The sequence below is a fragment of the Danio aesculapii genome, chromosome 7, assembly GCF_903798145.1.
Source record: "Danio aesculapii chromosome 7, fDanAes4.1, whole genome shotgun sequence".
Classification (NCBI taxonomy): Eukaryota; Metazoa; Chordata; class Actinopteri; order Cypriniformes; family Danionidae; genus Danio; species Danio aesculapii.
This window is the reverse complement of record NC_079441.1, coordinates 33109477-33128854: the sequence shown is the minus strand read 5'-3', so window position 1 is coordinate 33128854 and position 19378 is coordinate 33109477. Positions and strand designations below refer to the sequence as shown.

Here is a 19378-nt window from a genome sequence, read left to right as displayed (position 1 = left end):
TGCTATGCAGTGCATCTGCATAAATTATAATAAATTACAAGCAAAAATAAATAAATAAACACTACTATGGTTTTCTAGGTAGTCTAACGGTATTCAAGTACTGAAATTGAACAATCAAATGTAAAATAACATGATCATTATTGTATAATTTATAAAAAAAAACAGTATTTAATTATATAATTATCTTTTACTCTTTAATGAATCATATAATCCTGTCATGTGACTATTGCGGATACACACATTACGATATCGATGCTCAAACAATATATTGTTCAGCCCTAGTGTGTATGCTTTTTGGATCAGCCTAATTCATTCTTGATTTTTGTCTTATGTTATGACCAGTGGTGTAGTCCTTGCTATACGCACGTATACTCAGTATGCCTACTTTTTTCCATGAGCTGTTTGGGAATTGCGACTTCTGAGGATCATACTCTCGGTATACTCACTTGTTTTGGTGATTAGACTTCCCTAATTTTTGTGTATTGAGTATTTGAGTTTTTCGAAGATCACAACAAATCAGCTGAATGAAGTCTCGCTGAAACGTTCACGTAAAATTATAAAACAGCATAGGTGTCGCTTTAGCCCTCCTATATTTCCATTCAGCCCCCCTAACACCTTTGCGATTACCTGTACACTACTAAATGATCGCCTCAGTCCCCTTTAAATATGATATAAAAACGGCGGCAGAATCCCGCTCCTGAACTTGTTTTTTAATTAGTCAGCAAACCACAGTGTGTGTGTGTGTATATATATATATATATAATAAATCAAATGAATCAAAGATACATTGACTTTCGTCGTTTCTTTGCCTACTTTTAAAATTTGGATTGGGTGGGTAATAGTACACCACCTATTTTTTTAGGACTACACCACTGGTTATGACCAATATTATAAATCTGTCTTGTACTACTGTAAAAATTCAAACTAACTAAATAAACAATTTCTACAGTTTGCTATAAATGAATGAATCTGAATCCTAAAAAAGTTCTCATTATAATAAATTAGGGCCATCTGTACTCTGGTTAAAGAGTTAATAGTTGCATATTTTATGAAAATGTGCCTTAATGTGATAATATAGTGAACTTCTTCATGTTGTCTGTCACCTAAATATATTTCATGAGGAGCTGAAATGCATTTGGCCTGTCAGTTTAAGTTAATATCATGGGGTCTCATCCACTAAATGAGCATGTGCACATATTTGTGAGATCAGCTTGCAAATCTTGAACACATTGTTTTACCAAAAACGTTCATACAAAAATGTATCCTTAATCATTTGTAATATAGCTATTTATTTATTCAATCAATTCTCAATTTAAAAAGGTAATAAAGGTAAAAATGAATGAATTTCTATGAAAATAGACTATACAAAACATGTGTACTCTGAGTAGCCTTCTAATTGTGTTAAAATGATCTTTTATCTCCTCTCTATATTGCACATCCACAATATTACTATATATAATTTATGTGTATTGAAGATAAAATGTATACTTCATCATCATATAAGAGTCAGAAATGCTACTTTAAAGCCTGAGCTGCAAGCTTTCTCTGAACAGATACTGATAGAATACTCTGTAGGCAGAAAATAATTGTGTGAAATCTGTGCGTTCAAGTGTAAAATAATTAACACAATCATTACTGAGTGAGATCTGTTGTTCTGTGTTTGTGAAAGTAGTTCATCGTTAACATCTTGCTTTTTCCTAGTAGTTTTTGCTGATATGATCATAATGTAGAATTGAATCAGCGTATTTTGATTCATTCTTACATTAGGGTCATATTTACTCTTGTGAACTGCCCACACAGAGGTCACTGCCAACCAATTATTATTGAATTTTTTGCATGGTCAAACTTTAACTTATGCTAAACTCACTTGTACCAAAGTATCCTTTCCGAAATCCCTTGTTTCTCACTGTTAGTTCTCACAGCTACACCCATGAGTGACCAGTCTTGACCAGTTTCTTTTTTGCATTTTCAATTCCTGTTCTCAAGTAGGTAGTTCATAAAGCATGCTTAGTTGGCAAAAAACTCATATTTCTGAATATTTCTCAATTTCTTTCTTTTTTTTTTTTGCTGCGCACAGCTTAGCAGTTGAAAAAAATTCCCATGATCTGAAAGGGTGACTTTGTAGTTTTGTGTGAGCTTTCCATACAGAAGTGTGACTGCTTAAGGAACTACACTGACAGTCATAAGTGACAATCAACATTGGTGCATTTGGTCTCGAGTGATGAGAGCGAGAGTTCTGCCCATGTTACAGGTTCTTTAGACTGATTAGAACACCCTCTTGCTGTTCGACTCTGTAGGTAGATTTGATTTTGTATTAAACTTTGGATTTAAAGCTAACATCACTTAGAGGCAGTTTTGACTGAACATTATAAATAGAATCTTTGATTAAAATTTTTTGTCAAGGCTTCAGGTTTGCTTATTGATTGTGCTCTGCAGGTGCAGTGTTGGTTCGTTATGACAAGTGGCTGTGTGGAAGATGTCCACCCTTTCTGCGACTGATATCACGGATGTTGGTCATGGTAAGATTCTAGCTTCTCTTTAAATGCAATAGGAAAGATTTTGCATACAAACATTTGTTAAGAGAACATATTAAATAATTTTAGTCATAACAAGCTAAAATTGTATGAATGTCATTGTGTTTGATAATAAAATTTCAAATTAAGTGTCCTGTATCTTTAAAAAAAATTAATGATCTTTCTTTAAAATATTTCAAGAAAGGTATACTTCATTTATTTATCCACTAAAATCTCTTTAAGGTGCCATTGGTTTTTGGAATGATTAAAGACACTGTGTTCAGTTATTTGTGACAAACATTATATATTGCTTTGTGGGTATTATATTATATTATATTATATTATATTATATTATATTATATTATATTATATTATATTATATTATATTATATTATATTATATTATATTATATTATATTATATTACATTATATTATATTATATTATATTATATTATATTATATTTTTTTGAGTGATGTAAATATAAAACAAACTATAGACAAACAAATTGAAAACAAAGGAAAGTCTGATGCAAATACTTTGAGCTGGGTTTAGATTTTAGGTGTCTTGCTTTGTGAATGTAGAGTTTACCCACCATACTAAAGCATAAGTCACGATTTAGCTTCTTATTGGCAGAAACTTTAAAGTGTCAATCCTTGATGAGATAAATGTTGCAAGTCTGAAAAACAAGAAATATGGGGGCTAAAATTTGAAGCCAAAAATGATTGATGTAGGAGCAGAATAAATTAAGAAAGCAAGACTCTTCCTCCGTTCTGGTTATTTATACAGATGTCCCTGTTCAGTTCAATTCTGATTAGGCATGGAACAATAACCGTTTTCAAGATATACTGCAGTTTGGAAAAGTTAAGGTTTTAAACCGTCAAAGTTTTCTTTATACCGTTCCTACGGTATATGTAAGATTTTTTAGAGGTCAGTAATTCATTTAAATTAATTAGCCTGACATGTTCACTGTTCCAAAATAATTGAGATGTTTCTCAAAAAAATATATTGTGTTCAATGGGGAAAAAGTTTTAGTTTTTTACCCAGACATTTAAAAAGAACATATTTTAGAGCAGTAATCGCAATGCAGTGAAACCGTGATATTTATATCTGAGGTTACAGTGCATGCGCAGAGTATTCATAGCGCTATGAAAACTCCAGAAAGTGAAGCGCTATGAATACTTTCCGGATGCACTGTATCATACTGTCAGAATCTTGTGCTCTTGCCCAATTCTAAATCACAAGCTCTTGTATTGATTGAATTTAACTCTTGATTCAACACTTGATGTTTTATTCTATTCGGTGAATATAGATTTAATACAAATCTTACTGATATATCTGTATATTACACTGTTTTTGATTTCAAAAGCATACGAGTAGTCAGAATTTGGAGAACAGAATATAAAAAAAGGGAATTGTTTTGTGTGTTAATATTTATGTTATAATAAATATAGTTATGTCAGAGTTTTATATCAATGTGTGTTGGATGATTGTATGTTGTGTAATAGTCACAGTGATTTGTCATTAGAACAAAAAAAATATATAAGTTTTGTGCTTTTAATAATATAAACACATTTTAAAACTGTTTAGTTGAACTTATTCTAATATGAGCATACAAAACACAGCTTGTGATATGAGCAAAAGTCATCCATCTGTGTACATATCTATATTATAGAAAATTATTCTGGGGAATAGAAATGAAAACAAGCATATTTTGAGTCATCTGAAACATGCTGTAGCTTTCATTCGAGACTCGCATAATGCATTTGACATTGAGCCTACAAAACGTGCCAAATTTAGATTGATGCTGTATGAGAGAGACGTGTCGGTTTTTATACATCTCGTTTCCCCACACGCCACTAGTTTCAGATTCACTTGAACTAAATTTAGGCTTGATGCTTATACTGAATGCCACTAGATTTTCTTTGTGTTTTATGCTTATGCTTTTCATTTGTTTTGTGTGTGTTTTTTCCTATTCTGAATGCATATCAATAAAGTACTGAGAGAAACATGTTTATATTTTATAAAGATGTTTTCCTTAATAATGTAAATTTAAATGCATAAATGAATGAATAAAATATTGTTTTATTTCGGCTATTTATAGCCTATTTTGCATTTTAATTAATTAACAAATTGTGCACATTCTGTTCTGAACTGTTTTGTTTTTTGTTTTTTTTTTTCCATCTTATCTGTGCGACTTTGACACGTTGCACCTTATGTTCCACAAAATTTACTTTTTACTCATTTAGTCTAGTTGTTGATCATCAGGTGTTTGTGTGTGTGTGCGTGTGCGTACAGGGGACTCTCTGGGCTGTGACAGTGAAGAGGGCCCTTCAGCAGCGACAGCAGAAGTGAAACAGGAGATTCTCAGTCAAACGGACCTGTACAACACATCGCACGATGACCTGAACGACTCCATGCTCATGGAATCCAACAACATCAAGATGTTCTTCCGAGAGGACAAAGCTGCGCCAGGTGAGACTTAACAACTGGACCCATGGCATAGATAATGTACTTTCCATTATCTACATCATTTTACAGTATAGTCAGCGTATAATTCAGAGTTGAACTTTACCTATTACATAAGGTGCAACATGTGTCTTTACTCAAGTATGAACATGCATGTCATTATGAGTGTGTGTGTGTGTGTGTATGTATACAGTAAATGTGTGGTTCAACTGGTTCAACTGGTTAAAGATATAGTTAACCCGCAAAATAGACATTTACTCACAGTGAAGTGGTTAAAGGTATTGTGAAGTGCTTTGAAATGTGCATTTTTTTATTTGATTTTGACGTAATCTCAACTGAAAAATGAAGAGAGGGTGGGACATAAAGTAGCCCCTCCCTTTAAAAAAAAAAAAAACGCCACTAACGTTTGGTTTTTATCACAGCTCTGCCAGTGAGAATGGTTTAGCTCAAGCTCATCAAATGAAAAGCAAACGAGAAGCCTCTTGAAGGGGGCGGGACATGTCAGATACTAAAGAGCATTTGATTGGTCAAGATTTGATGAGAAGTATGAGGTCACATGAAAGAAAAATTGTTGATACATTTAGGCGGCAAACTTTAAGCTTTGGATGTTTATATCAGTTTTAGCTCTGACTTTATCTCCACGGCCATTATCTTTATGTCTGCGCGGATGACAGCGACGTTATCATCCACTGTTGCTAGTTTTGTATTTTCTTATCCGCCATTACACTCTCCTTGACCACTCTCGCTGCTTTCCCGAACTGTTTTCCTTTGCCCTTTTGCTTTTCTCCCCTTCCATAATTAAATTCGATCAAGAAATAAGAATTAATTTTATTAATTGGGGAATTAAACTCCGACAAAATGTTAAGCAGCCATGCGCTTCAGTTAACCACCGGAAGTCGCCAGTCCATATCAGTTTTGTCACTGTTTTGGAGCATGTTAGCTAATAGATATCCATAAAACTAACAGACTGAAACTAACATCTAAAAAACTTATTTTAATTTCACGGGGCCTTTAAAGAAGAAGATATTTTTTTAGTTACGACTTTTTGAAGAATGCTGGTTTATGGGACTTCTATAGTGGGAAAAAAACTACTGTGGAAGTAAATAGGGTCCCAGCAACCAACATTTTTCAAAATGTCTTATGTTGTTTAACAGAAGAAACTCAAATAGCTTATGAACAAGTGAAGGGTGAGTAAATGAAAACAATTTTCTATTGAATTTCCTGACGTCCAGGGTTCCCACACTTCTTAAAAGTACTTGAAAATACTTGGATTGAAGACGTATGAATTCAAGCAAAGACTATAGAATACACAAGACATGCCACTCGTACCTTTTTGCATGGGGAAAAGGAACGGTCAATATGGTGAATAAAGCCCCTCCCACTAGTACAAGAGCCAATCATTGATCGCTATATGGTGAATAAACCCGCCTTCTAGTACAGGAGCCAGTCATTGATTGCTCTTGACAAATGATACTCCGGCGGAGAGGCTTGGATCAGATGTGAGTTTCTGCACATTTTGTGTGATTCAAATGTTTAGAAATGAATCTAAAGAGACAGCTGTTGTTTAACTTTATTGGTGATTCCGGATATGAAATTCAATCGGAAGCTTGGCAAGCAGTTTTGGAGATTTTGATGTTTCCCCATTCAGACAGAATGCCCGAACATACTGTCCGAGAGGAGTTTCAAAGATGGCCGCATAGTGAAATGACTTGCCTTTAAAGGGACTTTGATTCAAGGTCTGGAAAGTACTTAAAAACAAACAAAGGTCCTTGAAAGTGCTTGAATATAAAGTTTATGGTGTTATTTCTACAATTTTACTCTGCTGCTTTCAAAAACTGAATGAAAAAGCGAAGACATTCTTAATTTAAAAAATCCTACATTTAAATCTCATGCAAGAACTGAGACAAATAATGAACCTTTAACCAGACTTGAATTTAATTTATTGTATTAAAGTTATTTGAACATGACTGTTAAAAACGGTCTACATTTATAAAAATGACACATTCAAGACATCATCTTTACTATGACTTTTAATGCAAATATTAAGTGTAAGTGAAATGTTAAGTACGTTCTGTAATGTTAAGACGTTCATGTTGCTATACAGTATATGCTGGGGGTGTGAGTTACAAAGGTGCTTGATTTAAAAAAGTTTCGTGATTTAAAAAGTCCTTGAAAGTCCTTGAATTTGGTGTTCTTCCAATCAAGAGTTGGAACCCTGGATGTCAACTATCCCTTTAAAACTGAATTGTCATTTTTGAGTGAATTGTCCCTTTAAGCAAATACAAATGCAGTGTTTTTGGTGTAGGTTTTTACATATTTTTACTCTGTAGTTATATGTTTGTCTCTCTGTCCTGTGTGTTTTTAATGCAGAGGGTCAGCCGGTGAAGAGAAAGAAAGGTCCTGCACCTAAAATGCTGGGGAATGAGGTGTGTAGTGTATGTGGAGACAAAGCATCTGGCTTTCATTACAATGTGCTGAGCTGTGAGGGCTGTAAAGGTTTCTTCAGACGCAGCGTGATCAAGGGAGCGCAGTACTCCTGCAAGAACTCCGGCCGCTGCGAGATGGACATGTACATGCGCCGCAAGTGTCAACAGTGCCGCTTGCGCAAGTGCAGGGAGGCAGGCATGCTGGAGCAATGTGAGTCACACTCTGCACAAGCATCAGAGCCCGTTGACACCACATGTTGGGGTTTTTGAAAGTCACTTTATGTTCACCAGGGCTGTGTTTATTTGATCAGAAATACCGTAAAGTACTAACATAGTAAAAAATGTATGGGTAATTATATATTTTTTTAATTAATAATTTTTTTTTTTTTTATTAAACATTTATAATTACAACTAAAAAGTTATTATTATAAATTCTGTTTTTGGTAAAATATATATTCAGATGTACAGCATTATTTTGAAGTAATTAACTAAAATGAAAATCCTGAAGCTACATTTATTTTTCTTATAAACGAAACATGTAACGGGTAACTGGTTAAAACATGTAAACATGTAACAAGTAACAGGTTAAAAAAGACATAAAACACTTAAACCTACTTTATTTCATCTGCTTACCATGGAAGTACTTCTCTGTTTAACCTAAAAGAGCATAAAAAAACTAAACACAAGTGAATAAAAAATATACAGGCATATTTATTTACATATAAAAAAAAGACAAAAACACAACATAACACTTTAAACTTTATATATATATACTTTATGTAGATAGATAGATAGATAGATAGATAGATAGATAGATAGATAGATAGATAGATAGATAGATTTAAATGGGGGGGCTAATAATTCTGACATAATTATTCTTATTAGAATAATTATGTCAGAATTATTATATATATATATATATATTACATTACAATTAGATTTTTTATCAGTAGTTTTGAACACATCGTGTAAATAAAACATTTTTTTTACCTTCTAGTGTAATGGAATATATGATAAAATCTCAAAAGCTGATCTTTCTAATTTTTAATAGGTATTGTTGTGTTTTTTTTTTATCTGAACTATAAACTTTTAACCAGGTACTGTGATAATTTGACTTTGAAATAAAAAAAACATCACATTTGAACAACTTAATTCATTCTTGTTGAAATAAGGGCTTAAAAACACACATAACGCACTCTTTTTCAAATCTCTTATCTTTTCTGATATGATCACAAGTCACTATCTTGTATTTTGCTTCTTCTAGTTACAGCTTTATCTCACTCTGTTTTATAGGTGTGCTGTCAGAAGAGCAGATTCGACTAAAGAAGATGAAGAAACAGGAAGAAGAGACTGCTCGTACCTCTGCAGTGGCAACACCGAGCCCTGCACCCGAGATGCCTCCACTGGCTCCCGAACAGCAGGAGATGATCGAAAAGCTGGTGGCCATGCAGAAACAGTGCAATAAACGCTCTTTCATTGATCGGCCCAAAGTCACTGTAAGTGCATTTGTGCTTTGAATTTCCAAACCGACTAAAATAATTCATTTTAAAAGGTCATAATGTTCAACTGACCTAAAAATGTGACTGTAGCTTGACTTTGTGCATTATTTGTATAGTCATATTAAACTACAATTGCATTCTTTGCTTGCTTATGACCTGACATTAAACGATCATTTCTTTATTATTTATTTACTTTTTTTAATTTGAATTATTTCTATTTTTATTAGACCATAAAATTTATGTAATAATTGAATTTCTAACTTCGTTGACCTTTTTTCATGTCATTCTAAGACTTTCCTTCATCTTCCAAACACAAATTAAGATATTTTAATTAATCCTGAGAGATTTCTATTCATCACAAATTGCTGAAAGAGCCAAACAATGAATTGAGCTTAAGTTAATTCAAGTCTTCTTTGAGGCACATTTATTTTATAGTATGAACCAATTTAGTTTAGGGTTTTATGGTGATTGGTTAAAGCATATCAAATTTGGTTAATGTCTTTGGGAATCAGAAGTTGCTGAGACTTTTATTTCAGTATGTTCATGTACGATGACATGGTGGCTCAGTAATTAACACTGTCGCCTCACAACAAGAAGGTCGCTGGTTTGAGTCCCGGCTTGGCCAGTTAGCATTTCTGTGTGGAGTTTGCATGTTCTCCCCAAGTTCGTGTGGGTTTCCACCGGGTGCTCTGGTTTCCCCCACAAGACATGTGGTAGAGGGGAATTGAATAAACTATATTGGCTGTAGTGTATGAGTGTGAATGGATGTTTCCCAGTACTGGGAAGGGCAGCTTGCAGCTGGAAGGGCATCTGCTGTGTAAAACATATGCTGGATAAGTTGTGTGGTTCATCTACTGTGGTAGCCCCTGATGAATAAAGGGACTAACCTGAAGGAAAATATATGAATGAATGAATGTTGATGTACTTCCAAATGAAATTGAATATTGAGTTGGGGTGGAGCTTTGTTTTCATTGTATCATAGCATACTAACAGTATTAGGGGTGTGGTAAAAGTATTGTTGCTGTGGCCTCCAAATTACATCATTTTAGGAGGGAGTTGTTGGTTTTTTGAGATGGAGAGAGTGTGTGTGTTTCCACAGCTGGTTTGTCAAGCCCATTCACCTGTATGAATCACACTTTATTCATTCATTTTCTTTTCGGCTTAGTCTCTTTATTATTCTGGGGTCGCCAGAGCAGATTAAACCGCCAACTTATCCAGCACATGTTTTACACAGCAGATGCCCTTCCAGCCACAACACTTCACTGGGAAACATCCATACACACATACCCTACGGACAATTTAGCTTGCCTAATTCACCTATACTGCATGCCTTTGGACTTGTGGGGTAAACCGGAGCATTCGGAGGAAACCCACGTGAACATGGGGAGAACATGCAAACTCTACACAGAAATGCCAATTGAACCAGCCGTTGCTCGAACCAGCGACCTTCTTCCTGTGAGACGATCGTGCTACCCACTGCACCACCGTGACGGCAAGCATACTTTAAAAATGCACAATTATTATTATTTTTTTTACATTGCATGATTGTAAAAAGGTGTCTTGTACAAATGAGTACAGAGAAGGCCCGCCACTCCATACAGGGAAGCAAATGGTCAGACTTTAATTGAAGATTACCAAAAAATTTTTCTTCTTCTGTAGATTAACTTGCACGGAATAATCGTTCACCTAATGGATAACAATGTGTGCGCTAGCAAAAAAAAACTTTGTAGAATTTGATTTCACATGCACTTTAATGGCTGTCAGTCCAGCATTTTTAAATAACTGAAGATAGTTAATTTACATGTTTTGGGTTATTTTAATCCTCTGAATATTAAACTAAACATTGTGCCAAGTAGAGCCAATATCTCTGATCCATTGATTCTAAACATTTACATGAAGACGTGTTGTTTTTTCAGCCATGGCCACAGAGTCAGGACCCACAAAACCGAGAGGTTCGGCAGCAGCGCTTTGCTCATTTCACCGAGCTGGCCATCATGTCAGTGCAGGAGATTGTAGACTTTGCTAAACAGCTGCCCGGCTTCCTGGAGCTCACCCGAGAAGACCAGATCGCCCTACTCAAGACCTCAACCATAGAGGTTAGACCCGACTGACCCATAACACGCAATGTTTTCGGTCAGTTCTGTTGCTGTTTTCGTGCACACAGATGGAGCACTGTTGTTTGGCAGATGGGTTTCAGCTGTTATTTCATAACAGGATGTACTTCAGAAAAAAAAAAGCCATCTGGTGACAAATGTCGTTTCACATGAAAAACCAAGCGGAGCCTGTACTGCTTGTTTTACAAACCTGTTCAGCTTTTCTTTTGTCTTGCAGATCATGCTGCTAGAGACTTCCAGACGTTATAACCCAGCGATTGACAGCATCACCTTTCTTAAAGACTTCACTTACAATAAAGAAGATTTTGCGAAAGCAGGTACTGTATGAATGATGTAGTTCAGTCATGACACTCTAGATCAATGGTCGCAAACATAATTCCTGGAGGGCCGCAGCTCTGCATAGTTTAGCTCCAACTCACACCTGCTTCATAGTCTCCATATAGTCTTGAACACCTTGATTATGTGGATCAGCTGTGTTTGGTTAGGGTTGGAGCAAAACTGTGCAGAGCATTTAGAATGCAAGTAGAACTAAAATATAGTTTTAGAACGAGTAGTAATCCCATTAATGTTTTTACAGTACATGTTGAAGGACAGTGAATTTAAGCTAATTATTCATTTAAAAAAAAAAGGACAAGCCATTCTGATACGTGACTTTGGTCTTTGTGTGACTTTAAATGTAGGCAATAGCTATGTTTCCATCCAAAAACATTAATTAAATGTATGAGCAAAACTGGATTAACGCATAAAACATGTGCGAATGAAGCAGCGTTTCCATCCAATGAATGAAAGAGAACAAAATCATCACTTCCTGATTAAACGGGCGCCAAATATCAGCAGTAAAATACAGAATTTACTACAGTAGAAGAAGCTGCGTGAATCTTTATTTAATAAATGCTTGCGCCTCAGAAAACAATGTTGACACACAATGAACACGTGGGGGCGTTTGAAGCCATATGAAATGTGGAGAAGAGACGCTCTTGACACTCTGGAGGTAATTAATAATATACATTAATACTGAAACGGTTAAGGCATTTTAGAAAGACCAAAACAACATTTCCGATGTTCTGCAGTGTGCTCAGCCTGCTGGTTTGTCTATTCACACACATTTTCATCATCATATGATCTCTTATAACAAACCTTTTTTTAATGCACATACTGGAATTTGTTCAGTAAAAGTGTTTCCATCACAGTTTATACGCAACTTTTCGAATATGAAGTTTATCCTACTCGGATATGCGCATGTTTTTAATGCCTATTTTTAAAAAAAGTTATGGATCAATACGTTTCCATCAATCGTTTTTATGCGCATCTCCAAAATATGCATAAAAAAGGTGGGTGGAACGTAAGGCTAAGGCAAGAAATACCGCTTCATCTTTAAAAAGGGGGAAGAGACTGTCAGAAACTTTAGAGAATAAAACCTGCTCCTGACCAGATTAGGTTCACAGAGTAAGTTACCATGGTAACTGACTCTGAGTTAAAGTTAACTCTCTTTCAGAAACAGGCTTGACTTACCCTGCTTTCTCCAGTTTGACAAACCTGCCATTTTTAAACAGAAAACCCAGAGTTTCTAATGTCAGGGTTAAAATACTCTGAGTTTTCACTTAACCTCCTTTCTGAAAAGGGCCCTGGTCCCTATGTGGAGAAGAGCTCAGCCACTTCACGATCTAGCCTCCACCAACACTGGTTTGAAGTGCAGCTCAGGTTAAATACTCTCTCTCCTCTCCCAACAGCCAATCACTGAAAAGATTCAATGATCGCTACCAGGTGGACACAGTTACCTGCAGAGAGAGAGAGAGAGAGAGATAGAGAGACACACACACACACAGAGAGAGAGGGGAAAAACACAAAGCACACCAAAATATACGTCTCAGGACGTAACAATATAGTTGCCACATTGTCTACTACACACACGAAGGTTGCGTCACAATCAGCACTCTTGTTCAGTAGTCAGTGCACTAATCGGGTCAAAAGTCATTTTAAGTGCGAATTGCAAATTTCTTCCACTGCATTGAAATGTTCACACCATAAAAAGTCCCACAGTGCATTATGAAAATCAAGGAGCATTGATTCGCACTATTCGACCTTAACGGCAAAAATGTTATTTTGAAAAAGAATTCGTTATTTATTTATTTTTAACATGAACGAACATGGCTAGATAGGTTAGGAAAAATGTAGCAAACATTTAACTGTTTAATGGTTGAAATATTGCTATTACATGAAACAGTTACAGTTAATTAGGGCGACACAGTGATTCAGTGGGTAGCACAATCGCCTCACAGCAAGAAGGTCGCTGGTTGGAGCCCCAGCTGGGTCAGTTGGCATTTCTGTGTGGAGTTTGCATGTACTCTCTGTGTTCACGTGGGTTTCCCCTGGGTGCTCTGGTTTCCCCCACAAGTCCAAAGACATGCGCTATAGGTGAATTGAATCAACTAAATTGGCTGTAGTGAGTGTGTATGGATGTTTTCCTGTACAGGGTTGCAGCATGAAAGGGCATCCGCTGTGTAAAACATATGCTGGATAAGTTGGCGGTTCATTCCGCTGTGGTGACCCCTGATGAATAAAGGGACTAAGTCGAAGGAAATTAAATGAATAAATGAACAGTTAATTAGCTATAATGTACTTTTTTTTTAGGCTTAATACAATTTATATATGAAAATAATTAGTTCTGCTGTTCATTTTGATGATGTACAATGAGGATGTGCTCATTTCACACTCTATGTGTCCCAATGTATAGTGACCCAAGCTCACTGCACTAATAGTGCACACGGCCTACTTATGAATGATCTTGGGAGCAAGAGTGCCAACTGAGATGCAGACAGAGTCATACGCCATCTTGAAACAGTCAATGTGTTGTCACTCAATCAACTCAGATCAACAGTTTTTCCATAATGCCACAAAATTGTGTGACCTGGTTATAAACACTTGCATAACCTTTCACATTTGAGAATCTAAAAATGTACTCACTCCTCCTGTCTCTCATGTGGCTTCAACCCTTTGAGTTTTTTTTCCCCACTGAACCCAAAAGAAGATATTTTGAAAAAGCCATTGACATCCATTTTGTTATTAGCATCTTGCTTGTTATTTCTAATGAAAATAAAATATAATTAGATTAAATAAAACCACTATATAAAAAGCAACTATATTTTAGTCATTAAAAACATTTCCTTATAACCTTAAGTAAGATCTTCCACAACTGTGATTATTTTGTATGGTTTTATTTGAGAGCTGTTTTTGTTGTTCGTGCACCGAAATGATCTCTGTCCTGTCTGGTTTGTCCGCAGGGCTGCAGTTAGAGTTCATCAACCCCATCTTTGAGTTTTCAAAAGGCATGAACGACCTCCATCTGGACGAGGCAGAGTATGCTTTGCTCATCGCTATCAACATCTTCTCAGCAGGTCAGTTTGACACGCAAACACCAATGTTATATTGTTTGTCTTCTGGTGAGTCCAATCAGCCATTTAAAGGCACAGGTCACCCAAAATTGAAGATTGGTTTTAAACCTTAATGAATTTCTCTCTACTAATACTGTACATATAAATTCTGACTTGAAGCTTTTGTTTAAATGTAAATAAAAGCTGAGAAATATTTTTTCTTGTACATTGTCTCAGTATCTTTTGGAAGAAACCTGTTCCATTTCTGATAAAAATAAATAAATAATTAAAAACTTGCTGGTTGAATAAAAGTAACTTTAAGTCAAGGGTTTGAATGAGTTTGGGTTTGACTGCATATATATAGTGGTTGTATGTCAAATAGGACCAGCGTATATTAAGCTGTTTGTATCTTTTTATGTCCTGTAGGTGGCACTATTGATTTCACTATTGCACTAGTAACATATAATAAATAAAATTATTATAGGCAGTGTTCATTTAATAGTTTATACACTCACCGGCCATTTTATTAGGTTCACCTTACTAGTACCGGGTTGGACCCCCTTTTGCCTTCAGAACTGCCTCATTGTCATGTTCAAGAAACCAGTCTGAGATGATTCACACTTTATGACATGGTGTGTTATCCTGTTGGAAGTAGCCATCAGATGATGGGTACACTCTGGTCATAAAGGGATGGACATGGCACAAAGTGTGCCAAGAAAATATCCCCCACACCATTACACCACCACCAGCCTAAACCATTGATACTAGGCAGGATGGATCCATGCTTTTATGTTGTTTACGGCAAATTCAGAAGAAAATTTAGCAGAATTTGAGACTCATCATACCAGGCAACGTTTTTCCAATCTTCTATTGGCCATTTTTTTGTGAGCCTGTACGAATTGTAGCCTCAGTTTCCTGTTCTTAGCTGACATGAGTGGCACCCGGTGTGATCTTCTGCTGCTGCAGCACATCCGCCTCAAGGTTTGACATGTTGTGCATTCAGAGATGCTCTTCTGCATACCTCGGTTGTATCGAGTCAGTGCTTATTTGAGTTACTGTTGCCTTTCTATCAGCTTTAACCAGTCTGGCCATTCTCCTCAGACCCCTGGCATCAACAAGGCATTTGCACCCACAGAACTGCTGCTCACTGGATATTTTCTCTTTTTCAGACCATTCTCCGTAAACTCTAGAGATGGTTGTGCGTGAAAATCCCAGTAGAGCAGCAGTTTCTGAAATACTCAGGTGTACCTACTAAAAAGTGGCCGGTGAATGAATATTACTATTATAGTACTTATATTTTACATAAAATTTTTTAAACTTTAATTTTATGAATTAATTTTTTTAACACTGTTGGAAAAAACAGCCATTGACTTCCATAATATTTTTGTTCCTTTCCACTATGGAAGTGAATGGCTGCTTTATCCCTACAGTCTTCATTATGTCTTTCTTTGAACAGAAGAAAGAAACCCAAACATATTTAGAACAAGTGGAGAGAGTAAATTATGGAACCATTAAAATTTTAGTGTGACCTATCTCTTTAATTGGGGAACTATCTCTTTAATTGGCTATAGTTTGCTTTTAAAACATAAAGCCTATTTTTATCGGTGAAGGAATTTTTGGAGAAATAGTAGTACAGTGGGTTTTTCGTGAGAACATATAGAATAGTATTTGCTTCCAATATATTTCTGACAGTTAAGCCTTTGTTTTGTATCCTAAACAATATGATGCATTGTTGAATGGTGTTTTATGAATAAAGACAAACATTAGCAACGTTATGAGGCGGAATCCATTTTTAATCACCCATTAGATTTGAGCATATTCCAGTTTGAGATAGGCATCTGGTGTGCTGTTGGTTTATTTTTGAGTTTGCTAATGAGCCGTCCTACATCACTTCCCAAAGCACTTCCTCACAAAACTAATGAAATGCAGAATCATTCATTTGCCTCAATCACACTTTCTATTCTTGTCCCGTGTGTGTTTGTGTGTGGGGGGAGGCAGACCGACCAAACGTGCAGGATCACGAGTTAGTGGAAAGACTACAGCAGCCATATGTGGACGCCCTCCACTCCTACATCAGAATAAAACGACCCAATGTGAGTATGGCTAATGCTGAAAACTGCTTAAGATTTTATAGAATAAAATATATATTCAGTTGAAGTCAGAATTATTAGCCCCCTGTTTATTTTTTTCCCAATTTCTGTTTAAAGGAGAGCAGATTTTTTCAACACATTTCTAAACATAATAGTTTTAATAACTCATTTCTAATAACTGATTTATTTTATCTTTGCCATGATGACAGTAAATAATATTTGACTAGATATTTTTCAAGACACTTCTATACAGCTTAAAGTGACATTTAAAGGCTTAACTAGGTTAATCAGGTTAACTAGGCAGATTAGGGTAATTAGGCAAGTTATTGTATAATGAAAAATATATAGCTTAAAGGGGCTAATAATTTTGACCTTAAACTGGTTCATAAAAAAAATTAAACTGCTTTTATCCTAGCCGAAATAAAACAAATAAAACTTTCTCCAGAACAAAAAATATAATCAGACATACTGTAAAAATTTCCTTGCTCTGTTAAACATCATTTTGGGAAATATTTAAAGAAAAAATAAATTCAAAGGGGGGCTAATAATTCTGACTTCAACTATATATATTTTGTAACATAAATGTCTGTAATTTGTAATTGAATGCATTTTGCAGATTTTTTTTAATATTCCTAATATATCTTAATATTCTTAATATTCAATTTTTAATACTTCTACTAATATATAGTAGTAATCTGTTAATAGGACTAGTCTGGTGTATATTTAGCTGCTTGTGTCCATTACGTCCTGTAGGTGGCACTGATGATTTCACCATTGCACAAGTAACATAATAAAAATTCATTATTATCAGCAGTCTTTATTTAAAAGTGATTATATATTACTATTATAGTATTTAAACATATTTGGATACAAAAGCTTGTATTAAAAGTTTGTTTAATCATTTTGTTATGTGTTAGTCATATCTATCTGTCTGTCTGTCTGTCTGTCTGTCTGTCTGTCTGTCTGTCTACTAGTGCTGAGCAAAGATTAATTGCAATTAATCGCATCCAAAATAAGACTTTGTTTTGACATAATATATATGTGTGTGTGTGTGTGTGTGTGTGTGTGTTATATATATTTATTATGTATATGTAAAACACACAATAATATGGAAACAAAATATAGAAACATTCATTCTTTTTTTTTTTTTTTTTTTGGCTTAGTCCCTTTAGTAATCAGGGGTCGCCACAGCGGATTGAGCTTATCCAGCATATGTTTTAAGCAGCGGATGCCCTTCCAGCTGCAACCCTTCACTGGGAAACATCCATACACTCATTCACACACATACTGTACACCACGGACAATTAGGCGTACCCAATTCACCTATAGCGCATGTCTTTGGACTTGTGCGGTAAACCGGAGCACCCGGAGGAAACCCACGCAAACACTCGGAGAACATGCAAACTCCACACAGAAATGGCAACTGACCCAGCCGAGGCTCGAACCAGTGACCTTCTTGCTGTGAAGCAACAGCGCTACCCACTGCGACACTGCGCTGTCCAAATATGAAAATTATATATACATTTGAAGTCTGAATTATTAGCCCCCTGTTTATTTTCTTCCCCAATTTCTGTTTAACGGAGAGCAGATTTTTTAGCACATTTCTAAACATAATAGTTTTAATTCCTCATTTCTAATAACTGATTTATTTTATCTTTGCCATGATGACAGTAAATAATATTTGACTAGATATTTTTCAAGACATTTCTATACAGCTTAAAGTGACATTTAAAAGCTTAACTAGGTTAATCATGTTAACTAGGCAGGTTAGGGTAATTAGGCAAGTTATTGTATAATGCTGGTTTATTCTGTAGACTATCGAGAAAAAAATATAGCTTAAAGGGGCTAATAATTTTGACCTTAAACTGGTTCATAAAAATTTTTAAAATTAATTTAAATTTAAAAATTAATTCTAACGAAATAAAACAAATAAGATTTTCTCTAGAAGAAAAAATATTATCATATTATCAGACATACTGTGAAAATTTCCTTGCTCGGTTAAAAATCATTTGGGAAATATTTAAAAAAGAAGAAAAAAAGGGGGGGCTAATAATTCTGACGTCAACTGTGTATATGTATGTGTGTGTATGTATATATATATATATATATTATTTTAGCATTGTTATCGCAATGTGTCCGCAATAGTCACATCGCAGGATTATGATGTTGTAGTGTAACAGGAACTACAGTTCAAACCTTACATGACTTGTTGAGTCATTGCAAATTTTAATCATAAATTGATCAATTAGTTCGTCATCTGCATGTGATTGTAAGGCACGTGTCTGTCTGTGTGAGCATTTCAAGCCACTTTAAATAATTCAGGCACAAGAAATTATGTTTGCAACTTTTAGAAAGATTCATTTTATTTATGTGCATATATGAAGAAGATACACCATACAGTGTTATTTTACATTTGATTATTCAGCTTGTGCCCGAGTACTGCTAGACTCCCAGACAAACATACAGTATGGTTTATTTCATTTGAATCTTTGCTCTATTGCAGAGGTCAGTAACTTTTTTTCAGCAAAAAGCCATTTCTGATTTTTTTTTTTTTATCAAATGCATTTTTTTAAAGAGCCATTGGGGTGTGGATATAACAAAACCTTTATTTATGTTCATGCACAACTTATAAATAAACAAATACGACACATCACAGTGTATGAAAAAAAGACAATTTATAGAATTCTTTATTTTTTTCCAATCGCCACTCATCAATGCTGTTTGAATTTATGTGCATGAGGTTACTATAGAAATGTAAGTTGCTTGCCCTTTACTGGTGTCGCAATTCAAGTTAAGCCACAGCATCACATATGCGCATTGGTTAAAAAGTCCTTTTATTGTAAACTGAGTTCTTATTCATTTTGCTGACAATATAAAGGGAATTGCAATTGTATTTTG

General features: G+C 35.1%; 1 protein-coding gene across 1 annotated transcript in view; it reads left to right on the top strand.

Annotated features, from left to right (window-relative positions):
• nr1h3 (nuclear receptor subfamily 1, group H, member 3) overlaps positions 1 to 19378 on the top strand; it is a 30534-nt gene that overhangs the window by 6923 nt on the left and 4233 nt on the right. Inside the window, exons 3-10 of the mRNA XM_056461739.1 lie at positions 2437 to 2519; positions 4810 to 4986; positions 7351 to 7617; positions 8700 to 8902; positions 10822 to 11001; positions 11237 to 11336; positions 14301 to 14414; positions 16389 to 16483. Coding sequence (XP_056317714.1) covers positions 2477 to 2519; positions 4810 to 4986; positions 7351 to 7617; positions 8700 to 8902; positions 10822 to 11001; positions 11237 to 11336; positions 14301 to 14414; positions 16389 to 16483 — 1179 coding nt within the window. The 5' untranslated portion in view covers positions 2437 to 2476. The remainder of the gene's footprint in view (positions 1 to 2436; positions 2520 to 4809; positions 4987 to 7350; positions 7618 to 8699; positions 8903 to 10821; positions 11002 to 11236; positions 11337 to 14300; positions 14415 to 16388; positions 16484 to 19378) is intronic.